Source organism: Medicago sativa, chromosome 1 (assembly GCF_051527215.1).
Source record: "Medicago sativa cultivar Bolivia chromosome 1, Bolivia_mono, whole genome shotgun sequence".
Lineage (NCBI taxonomy): Eukaryota > Viridiplantae > Streptophyta > Magnoliopsida > Fabales > Fabaceae > Medicago > Medicago sativa.
In genome coordinates, this window is record NC_140749.1 from 86,212,827 (window position 1) to 86,234,856 (window position 22,030).

Below are 22,030 nucleotides of genomic sequence, written 5' to 3' on the forward strand. Positions count from 1 at the left end.
CCTAATGGTTTTAAATGAAATTATTAATTTGTTTTAAACAATTTATCTTCTAGAAAAAGAAAACATACTTTTGCTTTATTTTATGTTTGTTTTTCGTGTTAAACCTCTCGAGTTTCTACGAAAAGTGACATAATCAGTTGGTTGTGTCTTTTTATAGTATCTATCATAGTATACCGTTCATTTTATTTAATTTTTGGCCCAAGAATGTTCAATTTTATTAAAATTAGTTTTCAATGTAACCACTTAATAGAACATATTTTGATAGTTTTCAATGTGAAACCAAAATAATTGTCTAATGGTTTTGTAATAAAAAAAATGTGATAAACATTAAAGTCATTATTAAGTAACCACTTAATAGTACACACTCATAACATATTAAATAATTGTCAAATGGTAAATAAAATAAGAGAATAGTGAAAATTATTATTGATAAATGGTTTTAAATAAAAACAATTACTGAAACCATAAGTATGGTTCAATGGTTTTGCTAGTGTTCTATGCGAAACCAAACTAACTGTCTAATGGTTTTGTAACAACCTATAATCATGAATAAGTAACAACAAAGAATGTGAATGTTATAATTTCCAATAACAAATGTTCCACAACAAGTATGATTAGTTCGGTCATACTATGGAAATTAATCCATGTTGGGACTCGGAGACATCTATCACAACAGATTGGTTGAACTTCCTATCATTTTAACTTTATCATCATCTATGATTGATCATTTAGTATTGGAACAGTTTGCATCTCTGATTTCTTTTTCTCCTTGAGAATAACCCAGCCTAGGCATAACCTCTAACAGAAAGCTTGCTCCATTCCACACTCATGCAGAAACCTTCAGTATTTGGAAAAGCTTGCTTCATTATCTGCAACCAAATAACATCCAATGACCTAGGCAGAGAGCCAACATGTATCTCATTAGACGTCTCCTGCATTCTGACCCTTTGCCAATCAGTAAATTTGCTCTCTTGGCGAAGGAGACTTTGCGCTATTGTTACATGTAGCATTTGGACAAATTGTTGGCTGCATTAGCACAAACAGAACAGTCATATAAAAATCAAAATAAGCAATGATATAAAACACAGTGTTATTGATAATTTAATACTCGAGCAACAAAAAATTACAATTTTCTATTAACTACCTCAGTATACTTGAATTGCTGTTCAACATTCTTTATAACCCCACCACATTCTAGACACTTGAAAGTTCCTTGGAGAAGCTCAGGTCGAACCTCACTTGTCCTTGTTACCACTCCTGTTACATATACAAGCCTACCAATCTCTGATGTAGCCAATTCCCTTAACCTACAAGACATCGAACACATATACAAACTTAATTTTAAAACCCTTACACCCAAAAACTAAATCACAACTACAAAGCCTCAAATTTCAATTAAAAACACATTAAACAAAAATCAATGAAACGGAAACAAAAATTGGAATGAAAATGCATACACCTCTTGACAATTGGAATGTTATAGAAGGCAACATTGATATCCTTGTTAGGGTTATCATCAGAAATGAATGTCGGCTTAAGCTCCATAACAAACCTCTTGCAGGCATTCTGCAAGTAAGGTTCAAACCTATCATCAACAACAACACAAAAACAATTATCAGTATCCCAAAATAATACCAAATTTTAGGGTTTCAGTAATTTCAATAAAAATCCAATTGGAAAAAAATACCTCAAATATTCATCAGAGATAGCTTTCTGAAGAACATCACTGAATCTAATCACATGTTCAAAATCAATGAACATGGTGTTGGATTCGTTAGCTCTCATGACTTCAATCTCCGCTTCGTAATAGAGTTCATTCCTTTGTCCAGATCTGAAACTGGTGATCCAAAACAAAACAGATACAATTATTAAACTAATTAAGTTAATTATCACGAAAATGAAGAACGAGAAGATGAAGGAAATGAAGAAGAAGAATATCGAACCTTTTGAGAAAATCTAAGAAAGCGTTTTCAACCCTAACGGCTTTCTCATCAACCAAATAACCGCCGAATGCTTCCATTTTCGCTGAATCGGTTGAAGCTTCTCTGAAACCTAGCCGGAAAACGACGTCGGAGCAAGGGTCAGGGCAAGCAAGGTAACGTCGGAGCAGTTGATTGCGAAAACGCGTGCGAGCAAGAATGATTTTCTGCAATCAAAGTGTGGGTGTGAGATGTGAGTTGTGAACCGTTAGATTAAGCATGATCTGATGGTTGACAAGTACTTATGCATGATGCATAAGTTATGGCTTATGCACCATAACTTTTGCCGTGGTTAACGACACAAAAGCAAAAGTATTTGTAATTTTTTTTTTAAAGAAGTGACCTTGTATTTGTATTATAAAAATACCTCTTTAGTACTGTCCATGTTTTTTTTAATAAAAAAAATTAACAAAAGCAAAAGTAAATTTCATTGTATTTATTTATACGCTAAATAGTGTTTACAGTGTCCTAACGTTGGAGCTTTGTACGGCTCAATAGACACACATTTTAGAAAGGTTTGATAACTCAACTGATTTGAGTTATGATATTAAAGAAGTGAAAAATCCAGAGTTTAAGTCCTAACAAAGAGAAAAATAACCTAGCAATATAATTAACATACCAAACATTTTTTATTAAAAAAAGACACAAAACCTTAATTCCATCCTCATAAACTATAAGCGTAAGCATGTAATAAACTCAGTTTTACAAAACTTCAATAAAATCTTAACTTTGCTGAAGGTTTAAAATATACTTTTGTCAAAAACACATTGCCACACCAAAATTTTGTTAAAATCAACTTAAATCTAAACATACATATACACTATCTCGTCACTGTTATAACAAAATATCACTTTTTAGATTTACAAAGTAAATGATGCATTTGATCAATGTTATAGACTAAATACATATACTATAAAAGTGATTGTTTGTTTATATAAAACTATTCTAAAACCCTCCACGATTGTGTCACACACTAACGCAATTCCGTCATTCCATCACTCACTACCGCCTCACATGCATTATTCCAACCAACCGCATACGACGCTTGAAGTTGTGTTAAGACCATATGCAATGGTGTGTTTAATGTGACTTTCAACAATAATAAAAGCTGCAATGGTGTGATGAAAGTGTGTTGAAAGGTGACTTGGATGAGAGAGATGATGAAAGGATTCAACACAATTGAAAGTTGTACCGTGTGCCACGCGTCGCTTTATTATTTGCTGAAATCTGCGCTTGTGATACACGAGGGGACAAGGAGCGTGAGCATGGCAGAGGCAGGTGAGAGAGAATGAATTATGAATAGATAGGGACACGTGTGGATTTTTGATTCGCTGCCCGGAATCTTAAAATTTTAATAATTGAAACTCAATTATTTCATTGTAAATTAATTTTAAAAAAAGAAAAAAAATACCAAAATTCATGATTTTTTTTTCTCTATAAATAGAGACTTGGTTCATTTGATTTGGACACAGAAAAAAAATCAAGTTTTTCACTATCTTCTTCTTATTATACCATACTATCTTCTTCCTCTATGAATATTGTATTGCATTTGAAGTTAAGAAAAATAAAAATAAATTATTTAAATAAAAAAAATTCAATTTTTTTTAGTTTTTCTTTATTTTAATTTAATTATAATCGATAATTGTAATTTTATGTAATTATAAAAACAAAAATATAAAATTAAATAAGAATAAGAAATAAAAGGTGGTGGGGTAGAGTGTTGAATGAAAAAAAACCATTGGAGAGGTTAAAGTTGAATGAGTGTTGAATTAAGAGAGAGAAGATGATGTGGAGTGTTGGGAATTGAAAAAGTGGGTGTTGAAGGGTGTTTAATGTTGGTGACCATTGTAAATGGTCTAACAATGAGCGTATAACTAATGACTGATGTTACATACCAACTTTATGCTTTTATTCTTGCTTCTTTTAATGTACTTTGACTTATGTGTTTTCTAAATATTACGTTGAAAACGAAAAATACTTATCCAAGAGTGTGAAGATAAGAAAATGAGCTAAGTTGTACTCTACAAAAATAGAATAGATAAGACCGTAGAAATGTGTTTACATCCCTTACAACCTAAGTTAGATTAAATTTCTGAAATAACTAAGTTGTTTTTGGTTCACATCAATTCTAGAGGTAAATTTTATTTTAATCATTATCAAATAAACATGTCAAAATTAATTTTAGGTGTTTGAAATTATTTTGACTCTCTTTGATGTGAAATCAAATACACACTAGTTGAACTCACCCTCTACAAATTAATAGATATATACGCTAAACATACTGAAAATTTATCTTTTTATTTTTTGTGCAATTGTAGTGATTAATCTTATATTAAAGTTTTGATTTGGAAAATGTTTATTTATATAAAAATATATGTAATTTTATTAACTAATGAGACCATTTCTCTTTAAAGGCCGATTTCTTTCTCATGAGGTTCCATATACATCACCTCACATATGCAGAAACAAGAAACACTAGATGGTGAAACTTTGGCCCCATGATTCAAAATTGTGCATATATGAAAAGTCCATACATCTTCTTCCATATTAGTTGACATAAATTGAAACTTTATCTGACATATACATAGACTAATCATCCACATCAAACGTGGGTTATAAGAATCAATTTCAGATAACAATTTTGTTATTTATCTTTTGTTACGTTATTTTTGTCTGTTTGCTCTGTTCATATATTAGTTTTAACCCTAAGATTTATATGAAAAATGAGTTAAGGATCTTATATTTCAACCACAAGAACTCGTATCGATATAAAATTATAGATTTGAGTCTTGAAAATTCATATTCAAATTGATCAAAATGACATGAAAAAAAAAGATAAATGACGAAATCGTTATCTGAAATTAAGTTAAGGGAAGACAAGAGTAATTTGCCATGTTTTTTTTTTATTTCTCTCTTTTTTTTTTCTTTCCATTTTAAGAACTAAATTAAAGTTTGTGTCTCCTTTAAATGAAATTGATTGAACCTTAATTATAGGTAGTGTATGGTTTTCATTTTCCTAGAAAGAAGAAAATAATGGACCAATCAACCAAAATTCTAAAACGGGTATAATATAATTGTAGTGGATGACATGTGAGTGATGTGCTCCAATTCCAAAGTGAAAAAGGAGAGAAGAGAAAATTGCAGCACACACACACACGAGGGGGTGAAACAGAGTTACAGAATTGCTTTGGCTAGCTATACTGTTGTCAGTGTTGTTTGTATCAAATATGGTAAAAGTGAAAAACTGGCAAAAGAAAGCCCCCATTCACTAACATCCGCTACAAGTCACCACTGATGGCATTGGCACCATACACAGGTCCCCCTCAACATACTACAAACTTGGTTCTTCTTTCAAATCCCTTTCACTACTTATTACCACTCCTAAAACAGTAAGGTAAGGTGCCACTCACTCACATTATAATTATTCATAAGGTACACATGTACATTTCCTCATAATTTTTTATTTTTTCTGTTTTTATATTATATCCGTAAATTCAAAGTCATCTAGGGTTGGATTGTTCATGTGGTGGCTAAATATTATAAGAATAGAAAGAGTTAAATGATATGGATTTAAATCATGGAGTTTGGGAAAAAAAAATTAAGAGAAAAACTAATTAGTATTAACGTTTGTCTACATAAAAAAAAAAAAATCAAAGCCATTTAACCATCCACTTAAAAACATCTTTGATCTCTCTATTTTTGCTAATTTATGATTATCGTGAATAAGCAAAAAATATGAGAATTAAAAATGTTATTATGTCTAACTAAACCCATAGTTTTGTAAGGTGAGAGTTATTAGTAAATTATAAACAAATTTTCAAGTTATAACATCTCATTTAATGTTAGACACACCTAACGTTTAAGGGTCCGGTCTATCCCATTTAATCCATTGCACTTAATTGGCCAACATGTTAAATAGGTTAGCGTATGATAAGAAAATCTGATACGTTGGTATTTGGTAAAAGAGGTAGATGCTCTCGCTATAATAAATTCAAAATAACTGAAAAACTAGAATTACAAAATTTGGTCTTTAAAAAAGCTAAAACTCCACCATTGTTGGTAACTTTATATTGTAACTTATAAGTACTCAACAAGGACATAAACCATAATTAACTCGTGGTCAATATGGTCCAACCTAATAAACATGTCTAACTCTAAACAAACCCCTTCACACTCATGCAAGCGCATTTGGGGTGTTATCCCAAAAATTGATAACAGCGATATGATAATATGTGGTCAACTGAATCTTGAATAAATTTTGATTTCATCTTCGAATTTAGGTTTCACCTACTCATAAACTGTTTTTCAAATCTTATCTCGTATAATATGATACTTTTAGGATATATTGACAAGTGGTCTCAAGTTTCAAGCAAAATTTGCAAAATTCAACCACGTTATAACTCTAGAAATAAGTTTTATCAACTTAGTAGTTCTATGAAATTTAAGGAATTAATATTCCCTGTAACAATTGATGTGAACCTGTGATGAATGTTTAAGATGAAAAGATTTTTCTACGATTGAATTCAAATTTCAAACAAATGGATTAGTCTAGAAGATGAATATAGAGATGGATGATTGTTTTCATGAAACATATACAACTTCAAAATGTGTATGCCACAAGATGTTAAGCCTCTTGATAAGATCCAGAATTGGTTTAACCAAGAACCTTTGAGAATAATTCTCTACCCCACACATATAGGAATACTTGTCAAACCCTATTAACATAAAAAAATAGTTAAAAATGTGCGTGAACTCTTATTTATAGGTGTGCAAGTTAAGTTCAAAACACATGTCATAGATTACTAAAACTAACCTATATGTCCAGATTACACTATAGAATTTTAGAGAACTAAAATGTCACGATTTCAACAATTTTATTACAATTTCAAGAAGACTCTTAATTAGAAACAAGCATCACTTATTTTCATTGAGCTATTAAATCCAGTAAGGTAGCAACATTTTCTTCCATTTCCATTTGAGGTCTCTTAACTTTGCTTCTAGTAATCTTTCTTGTTATCTTTGAGCTTCTTGGAGGTTTTCATCAATAGATTTTTGAGATGAAAAAAAATTGGATCCGTAAGATCGACCCATTAAGTCTGACTTTATGTGGGGTTGATTGAGCTTTTGAGCCGACCATTACTAGATGCTCCGTCCCAACTATCCCGCTAAAATAATATGGTGGAGATGGAGTGGGTTGGCTCATAGGGTTAAAATATAAACAAAAACTTTTTTCACACTTATTTTAATCTATAGCTCACAATTCATTTTCTAATTTTCTACTCCATGTAGTAGAAATAAGAAAGTCATTTAACTAATCAATTTGATCTCATCATTTTAGTCTTATATTTATAATAGTTTGTCAACTAATGAACTCATAAACTTTTTAATTTGGTTGCCTTGTTATCTTATTATAGACTTTTAAATGATGAAACATGGATGTTTGAATGATAGTTTAATTTTCATATTAAACTCTTTCATTATACATTTTGATTTCCTTAAATTTTCCTAGTTTTTTTTTTTTTTTACCCTTTTACAATGTTTTTGTTAAATCATTAATTAACAACGTTTTAAAGAAACACGTATAGGTCGACCTGCCATAAAATTATCTAGTTAGCTCGTCGAACCCCGTTTCAAACTATTTTTTTTTAAGATGTCTACTTAAACCACCAAATTTGTCATTTGAAAAATCTAATATGAGATTTTGAGGAGTACATTCTAATATCTCAAGTCAATACCAACAAATCAATCTAAATGATTTCTGTTTGGAATGGGGTTGCCCGCTTTGCCACATTAATAAATTTACAAGAAAAAATTATATATATATATATATGGGGTTGTTAACTTGCACCCATCTAAAAACACTAAGGTGCAAGTTAACAAGCTGCACCTACTTGTACTTTACTAAAACACTCTTTTGTCTCTATTAAACTTTATTTTAATTAAAAGGACATTTTTGTAAATAGCATAAATAATATTTGTTTATAATAGAAAAACATGGGTGTTTTGGTAAATAACTAACAGGTACAGCTTGTTAACTTGCACCTTAGGCTTTGTTTGCGAGTTTGGAGGGGAAGGGAGAAGAAGGCTTGGAAAAAAAGGAATGAACAAGTAGAAGAGATAGAGGAAAATTGGAAGGAGGGCTTTGGGGGGGTTAACTTTTCTTCATAATAGAAAACCCTCCTCATTTGGAGGAACTAAATAATTGTATTGGAGGAGGGTTTTGAGGGGTTTTGGAGGGTTAATAAGAATTCTTCAAATTTCATCTATGTAGTTATAATATTTTTAAAATTAAAAGTAAAGTAATCATATGCATTAATTTATCATTCTCTAAAAAACTACTCTTTTAAAAAATTTGAAAAATTTCTCTATTTTTCCTCATATTTTACACCCCTCAAAGCTTTTTCATTCCTTCCCCTCCAAACTCTCAAACAAAGCCTTAGGCTTTGTTTGGATAGTGGTAGGAAAGAAAGTTATAGGAAAGAAGGTTAAAGGAAAGAAAGTAAGAAGAAAGTGAGTAGAAAGTGAGATGATTTGTTGGTTGTTTGGTAAGAGTGAAAGTGAAAGAGGAAAGAAAGAGATGAGTTTCGTAAATGACATAAATAACCCTTATTGTGTTTTTAAATAATTTTCATTGAAAATATATTTATAACAATAATTAACATATTTAATACACAAAATTTAAGAACTATATTAACTAACAAAATTTAAGAACTATATTAACTAATTCATTACATAACATTGTATTAAGTATTTCTTTAAGAACACATGATTTAACTATTTAACTTAGTCTAAAAGCATACAGGTTGGAAATAAAAGAAATGTATATTAGTCCATGCACGAGAATCAAAGCAAGGGCAGGATTGACATTTCATACAGAGATACATGTTCCTACAACTTTCTTCATGTTTCAGCACGGAAACAAATCTGCAGTAGGGCCCACAAAAAACAATCTTTCCATCCTGTTAATCTGTGGTTCCAAACAACAGAAGCTCAATTCCCCAAAATCTTTCCATCCCTAGTGGTATCTTTCCTTCCACTTTCACCCATTCCAAACAGCCCCTTAGGGTGTGTTTGGATCACCAAAGAAAGTGAGAGGAAAGATTGTAAGAGGAAAGATTGTAAGAGGAAAGAAAGTATGAGGAAAGTGAATGGAAAGTGAGATGATTGTTTTAGTTGTTTGGTATGAATGAAAGTGGAAAGAAACTGAAAGGAAAGAAAGATATATAGTTGTGTAATGACAAAAATGTCCTGCATTAAAATGGAATAACATAGATTAATGAGATACATAAAAAAGAAAGAAAAAAAATTCAAAAGTGTGATGGTATAATAGCAAATAACTTTAGAACGTTCATTAAAATATGACGTGAGATGAAATTTTTTTTTTTTTTATCAAATTAATCATAAATATGAATGTGTGGTAAAGAAGAAAAATACTTAAAAAAGTGAGGGTGTTATTGTCATTTAATCATATGGGATGCTCTTCTCCCACTTTCTTTGCATGGTTGGGCAGAAAGTTTTTTAACGTGGGCCCAGCCAAAAAGATGCTTTCTTTCCTCATTGAGAGTGCATCCAAACAATGGAAGGAAGGGTTTTCTATAATCTTTCTTTCCTTGCTCCTTTCCATCCCCACTCTTTCCATAGAACCAAACAGCCCCTTAGTGTTAACAAGCTACACCTAAAAGCCTTTCCTTTCCTTCCACTCATATTTTGCACCCACCTAAAAACACTAAGGTGGAAGTTAACAAGCTACACCTACTTGTACTTTTCTAAAACACCATTTTGTCTCTATTAAACTTTATTTTAATTAAAATCACATTTTTGTAAATAACATAAATAATATTTGTTTATAATAGAAAAACATGGATGTTTTGGTAAATAACTAGTAGGTGCAGCTTGTTAACTTGCACCTTAGTGTTTTTAGGTGGGTGCAAGTTAACAGCCCATATATATATATATATATATATATATATATATATATATATATATATATATATATATATATATATATTATTGGTTCTAATGTTTTTCATGACATAAGATAGTCGATAATACACACAATAATGTAGAGGAAAAGAAGTCTGTGCTTTTTCACGAGGCCTGGCAGTGTTGTTGTTTTTTATTTGTAATCTTTCACTTATAATATGTCATTGTCCCACAGAAAAACACGAATACAATAGTATTTTTTTCAGAGTTTGATAAGACATATTGACATGGGTGAGAGAACTCAACTGATACCTAGCTCCAATTAAGAATCCAAAGGTTGAAACCAATCATGGTGCCCTCTGTCCATTACATTGCACCAAATCATCTCTCCATCCCACCTTATTATTCAACAAAGTTTGGTTTGGTTTCTGAAAAAGAGACAATGTTAAGAAGTGACCTTTGATTTGATAGTGTTTTTAGTGTTGCGACTGAAACTGGGAAACAAAGAAAGTGATAAATGAGTCTTCATCAATTTGGTTCTTAATTGACTCACATCTTTATTCCCATCCATCAAACACTTTTTTCCTTTTCAGTGTTCTTTCTTCATGTTATTCCATTTTAATCGTTCATTCATTCATTCATATAGGCTTTTGATTTTTTGACCATGACTGTCATAAGATGCGATATGGTGTGGTGGGATTGTACATATTTTATACTTCATCAGTTCATTTTCGTTCTTTCAAATTTTTATGTCATTCAACTATTTTTGGTTTAAATTCACTAGATAGTGCCACTGTCTCTATTTGTTTTTCACCTTTTCTTTTTCTCATTCGATATACAAGAGGTTAATTAAGATGACATGGTTTAAATAGCAATTTTAGATGAATAATTGTTAGATTTATATTATTGACGACTAAGATCATTAACTTAAGCACTAATCATTAGCTAACTGGCGTGAAAGTCATAACGTTCTTTATAGTTGGACTGACTGACACCAGTGGAAAAAAGTTTGAGCATTAAATCAATGTATGGAAACATAAGTACCGGTAATAAATGCATTGCAAAGAAGCATATTACTCCGAGGACCAATTAATATAACGGTCTGAATTATTGAAGTGAAAAATAAAGCATGTGTGTGCCTAAAATGATGGTTTACTAGTACTTGGACCCATACATGAATCAATTTCACTTATTCAACCACCAACCTTATAAATGGAACCTTATAGAATCAACTTCGTTCACAAAGTGTAATAAAAAGGCATCATATTTCCCATTTAATTATATCATGGTCGCGTCGAGAAATATACAAAAGATAAATGTGCTATACTACAAATAATTGGTATAATCTCATTTTAAGGATAGCTGTTAATATAATGGTAAAAGCAAGCTTGATATGTGAAGTTACACCCAACAATGCTGTTGATTTTTTATCTCAGGGAAATTTCTCTGACATAAATTAAACATGAAAATTGTTGTTCACACATATCATAAGGCTGAGAAACACATATAAAAGACGGAAATGCCCCTCGGCTGTCGAGGAATTCAAAAACCGGATGCAGTTAACTGTCGAGGAAAACCTCAGTAGTTAACTGCCGAGGAAAATGTTTCATCAGATGAAACAGTCACCTGCTCCCCCTACACACTATTTCATCATCAACTTCCATACCACTTCCATCCAATATCCCCAAATCCAATTTTTTTCACCAAATATTGCTCCAAAATCATTGAAGCATCAAGCATAGGAGGAATCAACACACTTTTGACGTAAAATAACAGGTATTAACCATTTTAATCGGTTGATTTTTAGCTGTTTTTGTTCTTTTTTCTGTCAGTTTACGTAGAGAACTGTCATGGGAATCCTCGGCAGTAAACTGCCGAATTATGGGGGTCCTCGGTAGTAAACTACCGAAGTATACCTCGGTAGTTAGGTGCCGAGGAAAACTTGGAAAATGAAAAAATGGCAGCTACTGCCATTTTTTCAAAAAACAAAATTTCTTTGTTTTTTTTTGTTTTAATTCATTATGGCATTGATGTTTATGCTTTAGTTAGTTGTTAATTAATATTTTTGTCTTGTTTAATTATAGTAATGGTAGAGAACGCGGAAGATGTTCCGGGAGAGACAAAACCAAATTTTGTCGAAATTTCCAGAGATGTCAAACCGCCTAAGGTTGAAGTCAAACCAAACATTGATGGAGCTTCCGTCCGTGTTGAAGCTTCTAAATATATTGACTCTGGTGTCCTCCCACTTCATGCCCACGAAGTTGACACGGCTAGGTTTTTTTTTGGACGACGTTAAGTGGAAAGATAGAGAAGAATTGCTTGAGTGGGCACGTCGTCAAGCAAATAAGGCGGGATTTACAATTGTTAAACAAAGATCAAGCTTGATCAATCCAATGTTGTGCCTAGTGTGTGAAAGGAGTGAAGCTCACAAAGTGCCGAAAAAAAACTGAAGCATGCGTCAACGGGCTCAAGAAAATGTGGGTACTTGTTCATGATTAGTGGATATCAAAGTAGGCAAACAAAGGAATGGGGATTGAACATTCTTAATGGAGTTCACAACCATGCGATGGAGCCGGCTTTAGAAGGACACATTCTTGCCGGTAGATTAAAGGAGGACGACAAGAAGCTTGTACGTGACTTGACCAAGAGCAAGATGCTTCCAAGAAATATTTTGACCAAGAGCAAGATGCTTTCAAGAAGATAATGAGGGCATGGAAAGCTATGGTTGAATCGCCCACTCAAGAGTTATATGCAAATGCATTAGTGGAGTTCCAAGATGCTTGTAGTGATTTCCCACTTTTCCTAAAGTATGCCATGACCACCTTGAATGAACGAAGTGAAGGAGAAAATAGTGAGGGCATGGACAGACCATGTGTTGCATCTTGGTTGCAGAACCACCAACAGGGTAGAATCGGCTCATGCTTTAGTAAAGAAATATTTGGACAATAGTGTGGGTGATTTGGGTACTTGTTGGGAGAAAATACATGACATGTTGATGCTTCAGTTCACTGCGATACAAACAACCTTTGGTCAGAGCGTTACCGTGTTGGAACATAGATTCAAAGATGTCACTTTGTACTCCGGGTTAGGTGGTCATGTGTCTAGATATGCTTTGGACAACATTGCTTTGGAAGAGTCACGTTGTTGGAAAACATTGTGCATGGACAAGGAAATTTGTGGTTGTGTTCAAAGGACATCTTACGGGCTACCATGTGCATGCGAAATTGCTATTAAACTCCTTGAAGACAAGCCAATTTTATTGGATGAGATACACCATCATTGGCATAGGTTACGTATGGGGGAAGAAAGTAATGACCATGGTTTTTCTATCGATGAAGAGTGGAACGATATTCAACAACGTCTCAAGAGACTCCCTTACGAAATGAAGCTTGAAATCAAAGAGGTTTTGTGGCAGTTGGCATTTCCTGAAACCACCATGATGTCTCCACTACCACGAAAAGTACCAACCAAGGGAGCCAAGAAAAAAGTGGACATTGCATGGTCTAAAGGAAGAATTACATCGACTAGTCGAATCCCTTCTTCGTGGGAGGTTGTTGATTCCCAAAATCCGGATAGTCAACCGTCACCATCACCAACAACTTCATCACATAAAAGAAAAAAGGTGCTCGTCTTGGTAAAACATCACTTTCCCCACTTCCACCACCTTCTCGGTATCCAAAGCCTAAGGTTATTCTGGTTAAGAGGCGTATTGATTATATGCGACGCTTCATGCTTCCATTTATTGAAAAAGTGGTGGATGTTATAGGCGATGGACATTGTGGATTTCGGGCTATAGTCGAGTTCATGGGATTGACTGAAGAAAATCATATCATGATTCGTACACATCTTATTCAAGAGTTGAAAGATCATAGAGATGATTATGTTGAAAATTATTTTGATTATTTAGTTAGTTTAGGTTATGGAAATGATAGAAGTGATGTTAATTATAGTTTGATTAAGTGTATATTGATTTTTGAGTGTATTTAGGTTATGATGTGAATGATTAAGTGTATAGAAATGATTAAGTTATGATGGAAATGATGGACATAATGATGATTGTATGAATGATTTTATTGTAAGTGTATAGAAATGATTAGTTTAGGTTATTGATTTTATTGTAATGATGATTGTATGAATGATTTTAGGTTATGGAAATGATGTTGATTGTTGTTAATGTTAATGATTAAGTTATGACTAGTGTGTTTAATGTGTTTGATTATGTTATGGAAAATGATGTTAATTTATTAAAATTTTGTGTAGATATGGCCGATCAGGAGCCCATTGATCCATCTAAGATGATTGGTGGTAGCCGTGCTCAGACACAAAGCTACCGGAAGGAGAAGGAGAGGAGAAACGCACATATCCCAAAGAGGGGAAGAGGTCGGAGGGGGGGGGGGATGGTTCAGGGACTTCTCAGCCTTCTGAGGCTTCTCAGGCACAGCCTGAAGAGTCGCAGGTGGTTGACCCGACCCAGGCGGTGGAGTACCTGAACTATCAGGATCACCATGATGTGACTGATGGTGGGTACGACGAGCCAGAGCAGCCGCATATGCCAGGGGAGCCAGACGATGATGACATTGCTATGGCGGCTGCCCCGGAGGTGTTGCCTACGGACGCTCCCTTTCCTGGAGGACCACAGATCATTGATCTGCTTCACTCTTATGCCAATCATGTGGCATTGCCACTTTGGTATAATAAGGATGACGTAAGTATTTTTTTTTTAAAATGTTCTTTCTTTATGTTTAATTATATGTGTGTTTGTTTAATTATTTTCTTTATTTTTTCTTTCTTGATTTAATATGTTTTCTTAATATGTTTTCTCCATTTTATATGTTTAATATGTTTAATTATGTGTGTGTTTGTTTAATTTTTATTAATATGTTTTATTAATATGTTTTTTTTATATGTTTTCTTAATATGTTTTTTTTAATTATTATATCAACTTTTATTAATATGTGATTTTCTTTATATGTTTTCTTTATTTTTATTTTAGCATTTATCAAGTTTTATATTTATTAGTTAAATGTTTACATTGATTAAACTATGTTTAATTTTCTATTTTTTCAGTGCCGCAAGAAGCGTGTTGTAAAGCTAATTAATCACGGCCCTAAGATTTTGAGTCTCGGACGTCCAAACCCCAATCAGAGATGGTTTTGGGATCCGCTTAGGGCGAGTGGCTTACATGACTTGGTCTACTTGGGCTACGCCACTGTGCCTCACGCTTTGCTGATGACTCTATGCGAGAGGTGGCATCCCGAGACCAGCACTTTTCACATGCTCATGGGGGAGATGACTGTGACTTTGGACGATGTCGCATGTCTTATGCATGTCCCGATTGAAGGGCGGATGTTGGGCCACCGGAAGAAGATGCTGAGACATGAGGGAGAGGCACTACTGATGACTCACTTGGGTGCGTCGAGGAAGGAGGCAGAGAAAATCTGCAATACAGAGTATGGTGGATACATTAGTTATCCAAAGCTGAGGGATTTCTATACGACGCACCTTGGTAGAGCTAACTTGTTGGCGGATACAGAGGATCCAGAGGAGCTGGAGGAGCTGGAGAGGGTTAGGACTTATTGTGTGAAGTGCTACCTTCTATACTTGGTTGGATGCCTGTTGTTTGGGGATAGAAGCAACAAGCGCATCCAATTGATCTATTTGACGACTATGGCGGACGGCTACGCGGGGATGCGTGCTTATTCTTGGGGAGGGATGGCAGTTGCATACCTGTACGATGAGTTAGCCCATGCCTGTTTGCCCGGAGACAGGCAGCTTGGGGGAAGCGTGACACTGCTCACTGTAAGTAAAAATTAAATTTAAATTTAATTTTTTTGTTAACTATTATTATTTTGTTATATTTTGTTATATTTTTTTGTTAACTTTAATTTTTTTTTTAACTATTATTATTTTGTTATATTTTGTTATATTTTTTTGTTAACTTTAATTTTTTTTTGTTAACTATTATTATTTTGTTATATTTTGTTATATTTTTTTGTTAATTGTAAATTTTATTTTTTTAGTTAACTTTAATTTATTTATATGTGATTTGTATGGTTTATGCAGGCACGGTTTTTGTCGCACTTCCCTAAGTTTTACACTGTTGATCCAAACCCAGACTACATTGAAAATTTACCGGTTGCGGCGAGGTGGACTCTTCAGAAGGGTCATGGAGAGGGGGCCACGTATCGGTCATTGTTTGATCGCATTACGTTTGATGACGTATGCTGGAGGCCGTACGAAGGGCACAGGGAGTTCCAGCCGTTCGAGGAGGTATTCTGGTATTCTGGCTGGATCATGTGCGGCGATATTAGGGTGTACCGTCACCTCCCGGAGAGGGTATTGAGGCAGTACGGATACGTCCAGTCGGTCCCTATACCTCCGACGGATATTACAGAGCTGGCACCGGCTGAGATTGTGCAGGCTTTCATCGACTTCCGCCCTCGCACGCTTAAGGCGGCTGATTGGGGTGAGCAGGCAGGAGAGCAACCATGGCGTATGGCAGAGGGCTATGTACGATGGTACACGGTTGTGTCTCACCCTCAGATTTTGCCACTTCTCCCTGGAGATGTTCCGAGGCCTCCAAACGAGGAGCAGATCGTTGCAGAGCAGTGGGAGCGGTACGAGGCGAGAAGCTCCCCTGACACCTATGACATGGTTAGCGGCGCTGTTGCCCATGTTGATCAGTTTTTGGGTCAGGAGGTGACGAGCATGACCCCTCAGGAGTTGTATGCGGCCTTGCAGGATGTTAGGCAGCAGATCGCGCCGATCATTACTAGGAGGAGAGCCCAGAGACTGAGGAGGAGGCACCAACAGCACCAGCATGACCAGGACCAGCAATAGGACAGCATGTATTTTCAGGATTTATTTTTAGGATTTATTTTTAGGACTTGGTGTATTTTCATGACATTTGGCCGTTTTGTTAGTACTTCCAGTACATTTGTAATTACGTTGTTTCGATGACATTTTTTTATGACAATTGCTCGTTTTCGTATTATATTTTCAATTTCAATTATGTTTGTAATTTTATTTGACTAGCTTTATGGTTTGGCATCGAAACAATGTGTTTACAATGTGTAAAAACACATGTAACAGGTTCTGCCTTCAACAGGTTCTGCAAATTCTGGCTTCAGGACGACTCGGCAGTTAACTGCCGAGGAAATGATGAAACCGGCGGTAGTAAACTGCCGAGGTTTTCCTCGGTACTTAACTGCCGAGGTATTCCTCGGCACTTAACTGCCGAGTCTTTTAATTTTTTTTTTTTGTTTTATTTTGTTTAGAATAGAATTGTGTTAGAAAATTATTAGGAATTCTTTAAAAATTATTTTATGTTATTTAAAATATTGCGATAGAGTGAATTCGAATAAATATTGCGATAGCGTGAATTCGAATAAATATTACAATAGCATGAATTCGTTCGAATAAATATTGCGATACATGTTTCGTTACATTACATAAACGACGTATTTTAAAAAAAACAATTACATCACATTCCGGAATGTACCTTCCAACTGCAACAATTATCTTACCACTGAATGGGGCAAATTTAAACTTGCTAAGCAGCAGGACTCCAACGTTCGATGAACATCTTGAACGATGGTATTCAATTGCCAACGAAATGAGGTCCATTCCTTGACACTTGAATACCATTGTTCAAGATGCTCATCGAATGTTGGAGTCCTGCCGATTAACAAGTTTGAATTGCCCCATCCAGTGTAAGACAATTGTTGCAGTTGAAATGTGCATTCCAACTACAACAATTGTCTTACCTCTGAAATGGGGTAAATTCAAACTTGCCAAACAACAAGACTCAAGCATTTCGCTCCGCATTCATGCTTTCCTTTGAAAAGAATAAATTTTTGTCAGGCTTGATTTAGATGATGGTATTCAAGTGCCAACGAAATGAGGTCCATTCCTTGACACTTAATACCATCATCTAAGCAAGTCTAACAAAAATTTAATCTTTTCAAAGGAAAAACATAAATGCGGAGCGAAATGCTTGAGTCCTCGCTGTTTGGCAAGTTTGAATTACCCCATTTCAAAGGTAAGACAATTGTTGTAGTAAGAATGCACCTTACCCTAACTAAAGACGATCTTCTGGCGGAATCAAGTTGTTGATGATATCTTCAGTTGATCTCAGCAACGTCACCCGCATATCGATCCACTGGAACTTGGTGTGCTCCCAAAACATGCTAGTCACGTTTTCGTCGTTCTTTAACTCCACCCAAGTGAATGATACGCTCCCCTCGTCGAGCTTTGGACGTTTATACAGAATATTTTGCACCCTCCTTGTGTCTCTGGGGTTGACTCCTTGGTAGAATTCATTCAGTTGATCCTTGAGACCTCTTAACGCTACATCAAGGCACCGAACCTTCAACCTATGAGTTTCTCCGCCGTTGAATGTTGCATGAACGTCGATCCATCCGGCCATTGTTTCAAATCTACACACATAGAAATTTAAAAAAATCAATGAAAAACTCATTCAAACATTGCAAATTATACATAGACTTTAAAAATCATAAAAATAACCCTAAAATGTAATTGTCTAAAAAAAAAAATTAACGTAAAATATAGCAAAATTATTCAAATCATATTTACTCTTAAAATAAATCATATAGTCTTACTAAAATAAAATAAAAAATATAAAACACCAAATTAAAAAATAACCCTAAAATTTTTAAATTATAACATAATCATCATGCAAACATTTTAACAAAATTAATCAACTAACATCTAATCTAAAAATGATTTATAACATGTAAATCTAATTAAAAACTAAAATAAAAAATTAATTTAAAACACCAAATTAAAATATAACCAATAAACTTTAAACTATAACATAAACATCATACAAACATCATACAAACATTTTACTCTAAAAATGAATTATACTATGTAAATCTACTCAAAAACTCAAAAACTATGTAAATCTACTCTAAAAATGAATTAAACAAAATGGTCATGTCTTTTCTCAAGTCAAGTCAATGACAATTTACCCTCAATTGGTATCTTGTTAAACCAGACTTTCAATTTGAATCTCGTTACTGGTCAAGTGCCAGGTTCAATTCAAAAAGAACCACTTGTACCTGCTTATATGCCTATGCTTCCGGACAAACGACAAGTTCGATCTAAAAGAACAGTTTGTACCCAGCTTATGTTTTGTTATCGGTCAAACGGCAAGTTCGATAGAACAGTTTGTACCCAGCCTATGCTTTGTTATCGGTCAAACGGCAAGTTCGATCTAAAAGAACAGTTTGCACCTTCCCACATGACGTGGTGATAATCCAACAAGCAAGTTCGATCCAAAGAAACAGCTTGTATCAACCCTTGTGTCTATGTCTCCAGCCAAACGGCCAGTTCAATCCAAAGAACAGTTTGTGTCTGCCTATCTGTTTGTGTCTTCAACCAAGTGTCAAGTTCGATCCAAAGAACAGTTCGTGTCTGCCTATGTGTCTATGTTTCCGGTCAAGTGCCAAGTTCAATCCCAAGAACAGCTTGCACCCATCTCTTGTTCTGTGTTTCTTGGTCAAGTGGCTAGTTCGACCCAAAGAACAGCTTGTTCCTTGTTTCCTATCCCTGGTTTGTCTACCCTGACAGTGTCTATCTGGATCCCCAGTGACATGACAGGTTCCATAGACTCCAGTTGTTTGTCTTGCATTCATAATCAAAGTATTGCATGGCATTCATACCTTTGAAACTCTGAAAGCGTATTTTTATGTCCAAAAACAGTGCAAATGCTAATATTTAAGTATCTTCGTCCCGTCAACTCTAAGACTTCGTCTCTTGACTCGCCGGACAAAGAAACTTAAATAGGGGCAGCTGTTATACCCTAATTTTGGACCTAAAAATACTTGGTTCCTCTTTTCTTGCATAACAAGCCATTTGATATGTCTCTGATCAATTGCATCTTTCTCTGCATTTTATTTCAATGTTATTTGCAAAATTCACATGTAAGGGCATTTTAGTCATTTCCTATGTCAAAATTTCTTTCAATCTTTTAAAAAAATTTGTTTGAGCCCTTTCAGATAGTTTGAATAAGTCCCTGTTTCATTCTATGTCAAAATCCATTTCAAATTTGTATGAGAAGTCATTTTTATGCCAGTTTTGCCCCTAGGGGCATTTTAGTCATTTCAAGTGTCAAAGCTCTGTTCAAATCATAAAAATTGTCTCTGAGTCTTTTATTTTGCTTGTATGAGTCTTTGCTTCAATTCTTTGTTAAAAAATCCATTTTAAGATTCGTATCTGAGTCATTTACAGTCGTTTTAGCCCTGGGGGCATTTTGGTCATTTCACACGAAATTTCGGCAGAGAGAGGTTACTTTAAAGTACCTCATTTAGGCCATTGGTTCGTTTTAGTCCGTTTTGTCAAATTTTAGACGTTTCACTTTACGTTTAGTCAAATTACCATTTTTTATTCCAATTTTATTTTTAGTTTTTTTCTAAGTCCTAAAGTCTCTAATATTGCATTTTGGCCCTTTATGTCATTTTATTTTAAGGTTTTTTTTAGGTCAATTTCGTCCAAGTCCTTTTTTTGGTCAATTACACTTTGGTCCCCAAATTTCCAAATATTACAAGATAGTCCTTTTTTTTTGTCCAGGTCATTTTTTAAGTTTTTTTATTTTGCAAGCTGGTCCCTTTAGTTCTCAAATTTGCAGGAAGGTCCCCAGGTCCAAAATAAGCCAAGGCCGAGCCATTTCAAGTCCAAATCCAGGTGTCCAGTTCCAATTGGTCCAGCAATACACTTGGCAGCCTATAAAAGGCCTCCAATCATTGCCATGCCACGGAGATTTTTACAACTCAACAAACACAATTCAGATTCTCTCTCTGATCATCAAAGATCAAACACCAAAATTCTCAGAGAAATTTTCAAGAACATTCATAACAGAAACCCTAACCGTTTCCAAGATCTTCGAAATTCATCAAATTCATATCAACACGAAGCTTAATTCAACAAATCATTGTGCAAATCAATCGAAATTGTCACGAACTCTCAGAGATTCATCAAGAATCTTCATCACCGAGTTCGTACCTTCGCAATTCAAGCACATTGTGCGATCACGAAGGGTTTTTGAGGCGAGAAGAAGAGGAATTGAAGCAGGCTTCGAATCAGTGAAGAAGAAGAAGAGGATACCGATTTATTTTCGGTTTTCAACTTACCAGAAGAACTCTTAAGGATCTTTGTTCGAACCTCCAGATTAATTCAGGTATTCATCAAAATCTCTTCGTTTTTTCATTGCAGGAAGCTCAACGAAGCTCAACGAACACAAATAAACGGTGAATTGAAGAAGAGCTTCGAAAAATTCGAAAGACTTTGAAACGAAACCCTAAAAGATGTGAAGCTTCAAAGATCCACCGTTTATTTCTTGAAACGAGGCTTGAAATCATCATAAGTAAGTAAAACAATTCAGTTTAGGGTTTCGTTTCATCATATTCAAAAAAAATTTTCAAAAGATTCGAAACCAAACCCTAAGACACAGATCTGCAAAAATTCACCGTTCCTTTTACAAAATCAAGTTCGAATCCATCATCAGCAGAAGAAATAACATGAATTAAAGCCTCGTTTCAAAAGTGCGAAGAGTTTTGAAAAACTTAAAAAAACGTAAGGTTTGAGCTTCGATCTGCATAGATCTAAGTCTTGTTTGTGATTTCTGATGCTTGATTCGTGTTTAGGATGAAAAATAAACGGTGAAAAGTTTTAGATCGGAGAGTTTTGGTGTTGTTTGAGTGTTAGTTAGGTTTCCGGCATCGGAATCTTCATCGGCGGCGGTGAAACCCGCCGGAGAAGATGAGTCTAGAGAGAAGAGAGAGAGCTCGTAGTTTAGAGAGAGAAGGAAGAGAAGGGAATGAGCTGGACCGGCCTCTGTATGCTTATATAGAGGCCTGGACCGGTTTGGTTCATCCCTGGTTCATTCCCTCTTCATCCTAACCGTTGGATGTAGGGTTTGATTCAGTTGGATCAATCCAACGGCTGTGATCCCCTCCCCTATAATCACGTGTGTGTGCGCCCATGCTTTATCATGCTCCTCTGTGTTCTGGTGCCTTGGATCTAGGGTTTTGGCTTCCTGGATCCATCCAACGTCCCTGATGCGTTTGGATGATCCAGGATCCATCGTCCTTTGGGCTTGGACCTCT

The 22,030-nt window shown here is 34.6% G+C and overlaps 1 protein-coding gene across 1 annotated transcript; it reads right to left on the bottom strand.

Moving 5' to 3' along the window:
* Nucleotides 1–398: 398 nt before the first annotated feature.
* On the bottom strand, nucleotides 399–2,230 carry LOC146958579 (DNA replication licensing factor MCM6-like). The gene is made up of 5 exons (XM_085740103.1): nucleotides 1,944–2,230; nucleotides 1,688–1,837; nucleotides 1,460–1,585; nucleotides 1,145–1,307; nucleotides 399–1,026 (listed from the first exon to the last, which is right to left on the bottom strand). Exons 1-5 carry the CDS (start codon nucleotides 2,018–2,020, stop codon nucleotides 955–957), a joined length of 588 nt encoding a protein of 195 aa, XP_085596229.1. The 5' UTR covers nucleotides 2,021–2,230; the 3' UTR covers nucleotides 399–954.
* Nucleotides 2,231–22,030: the final 19,800 nt, after the last annotated feature.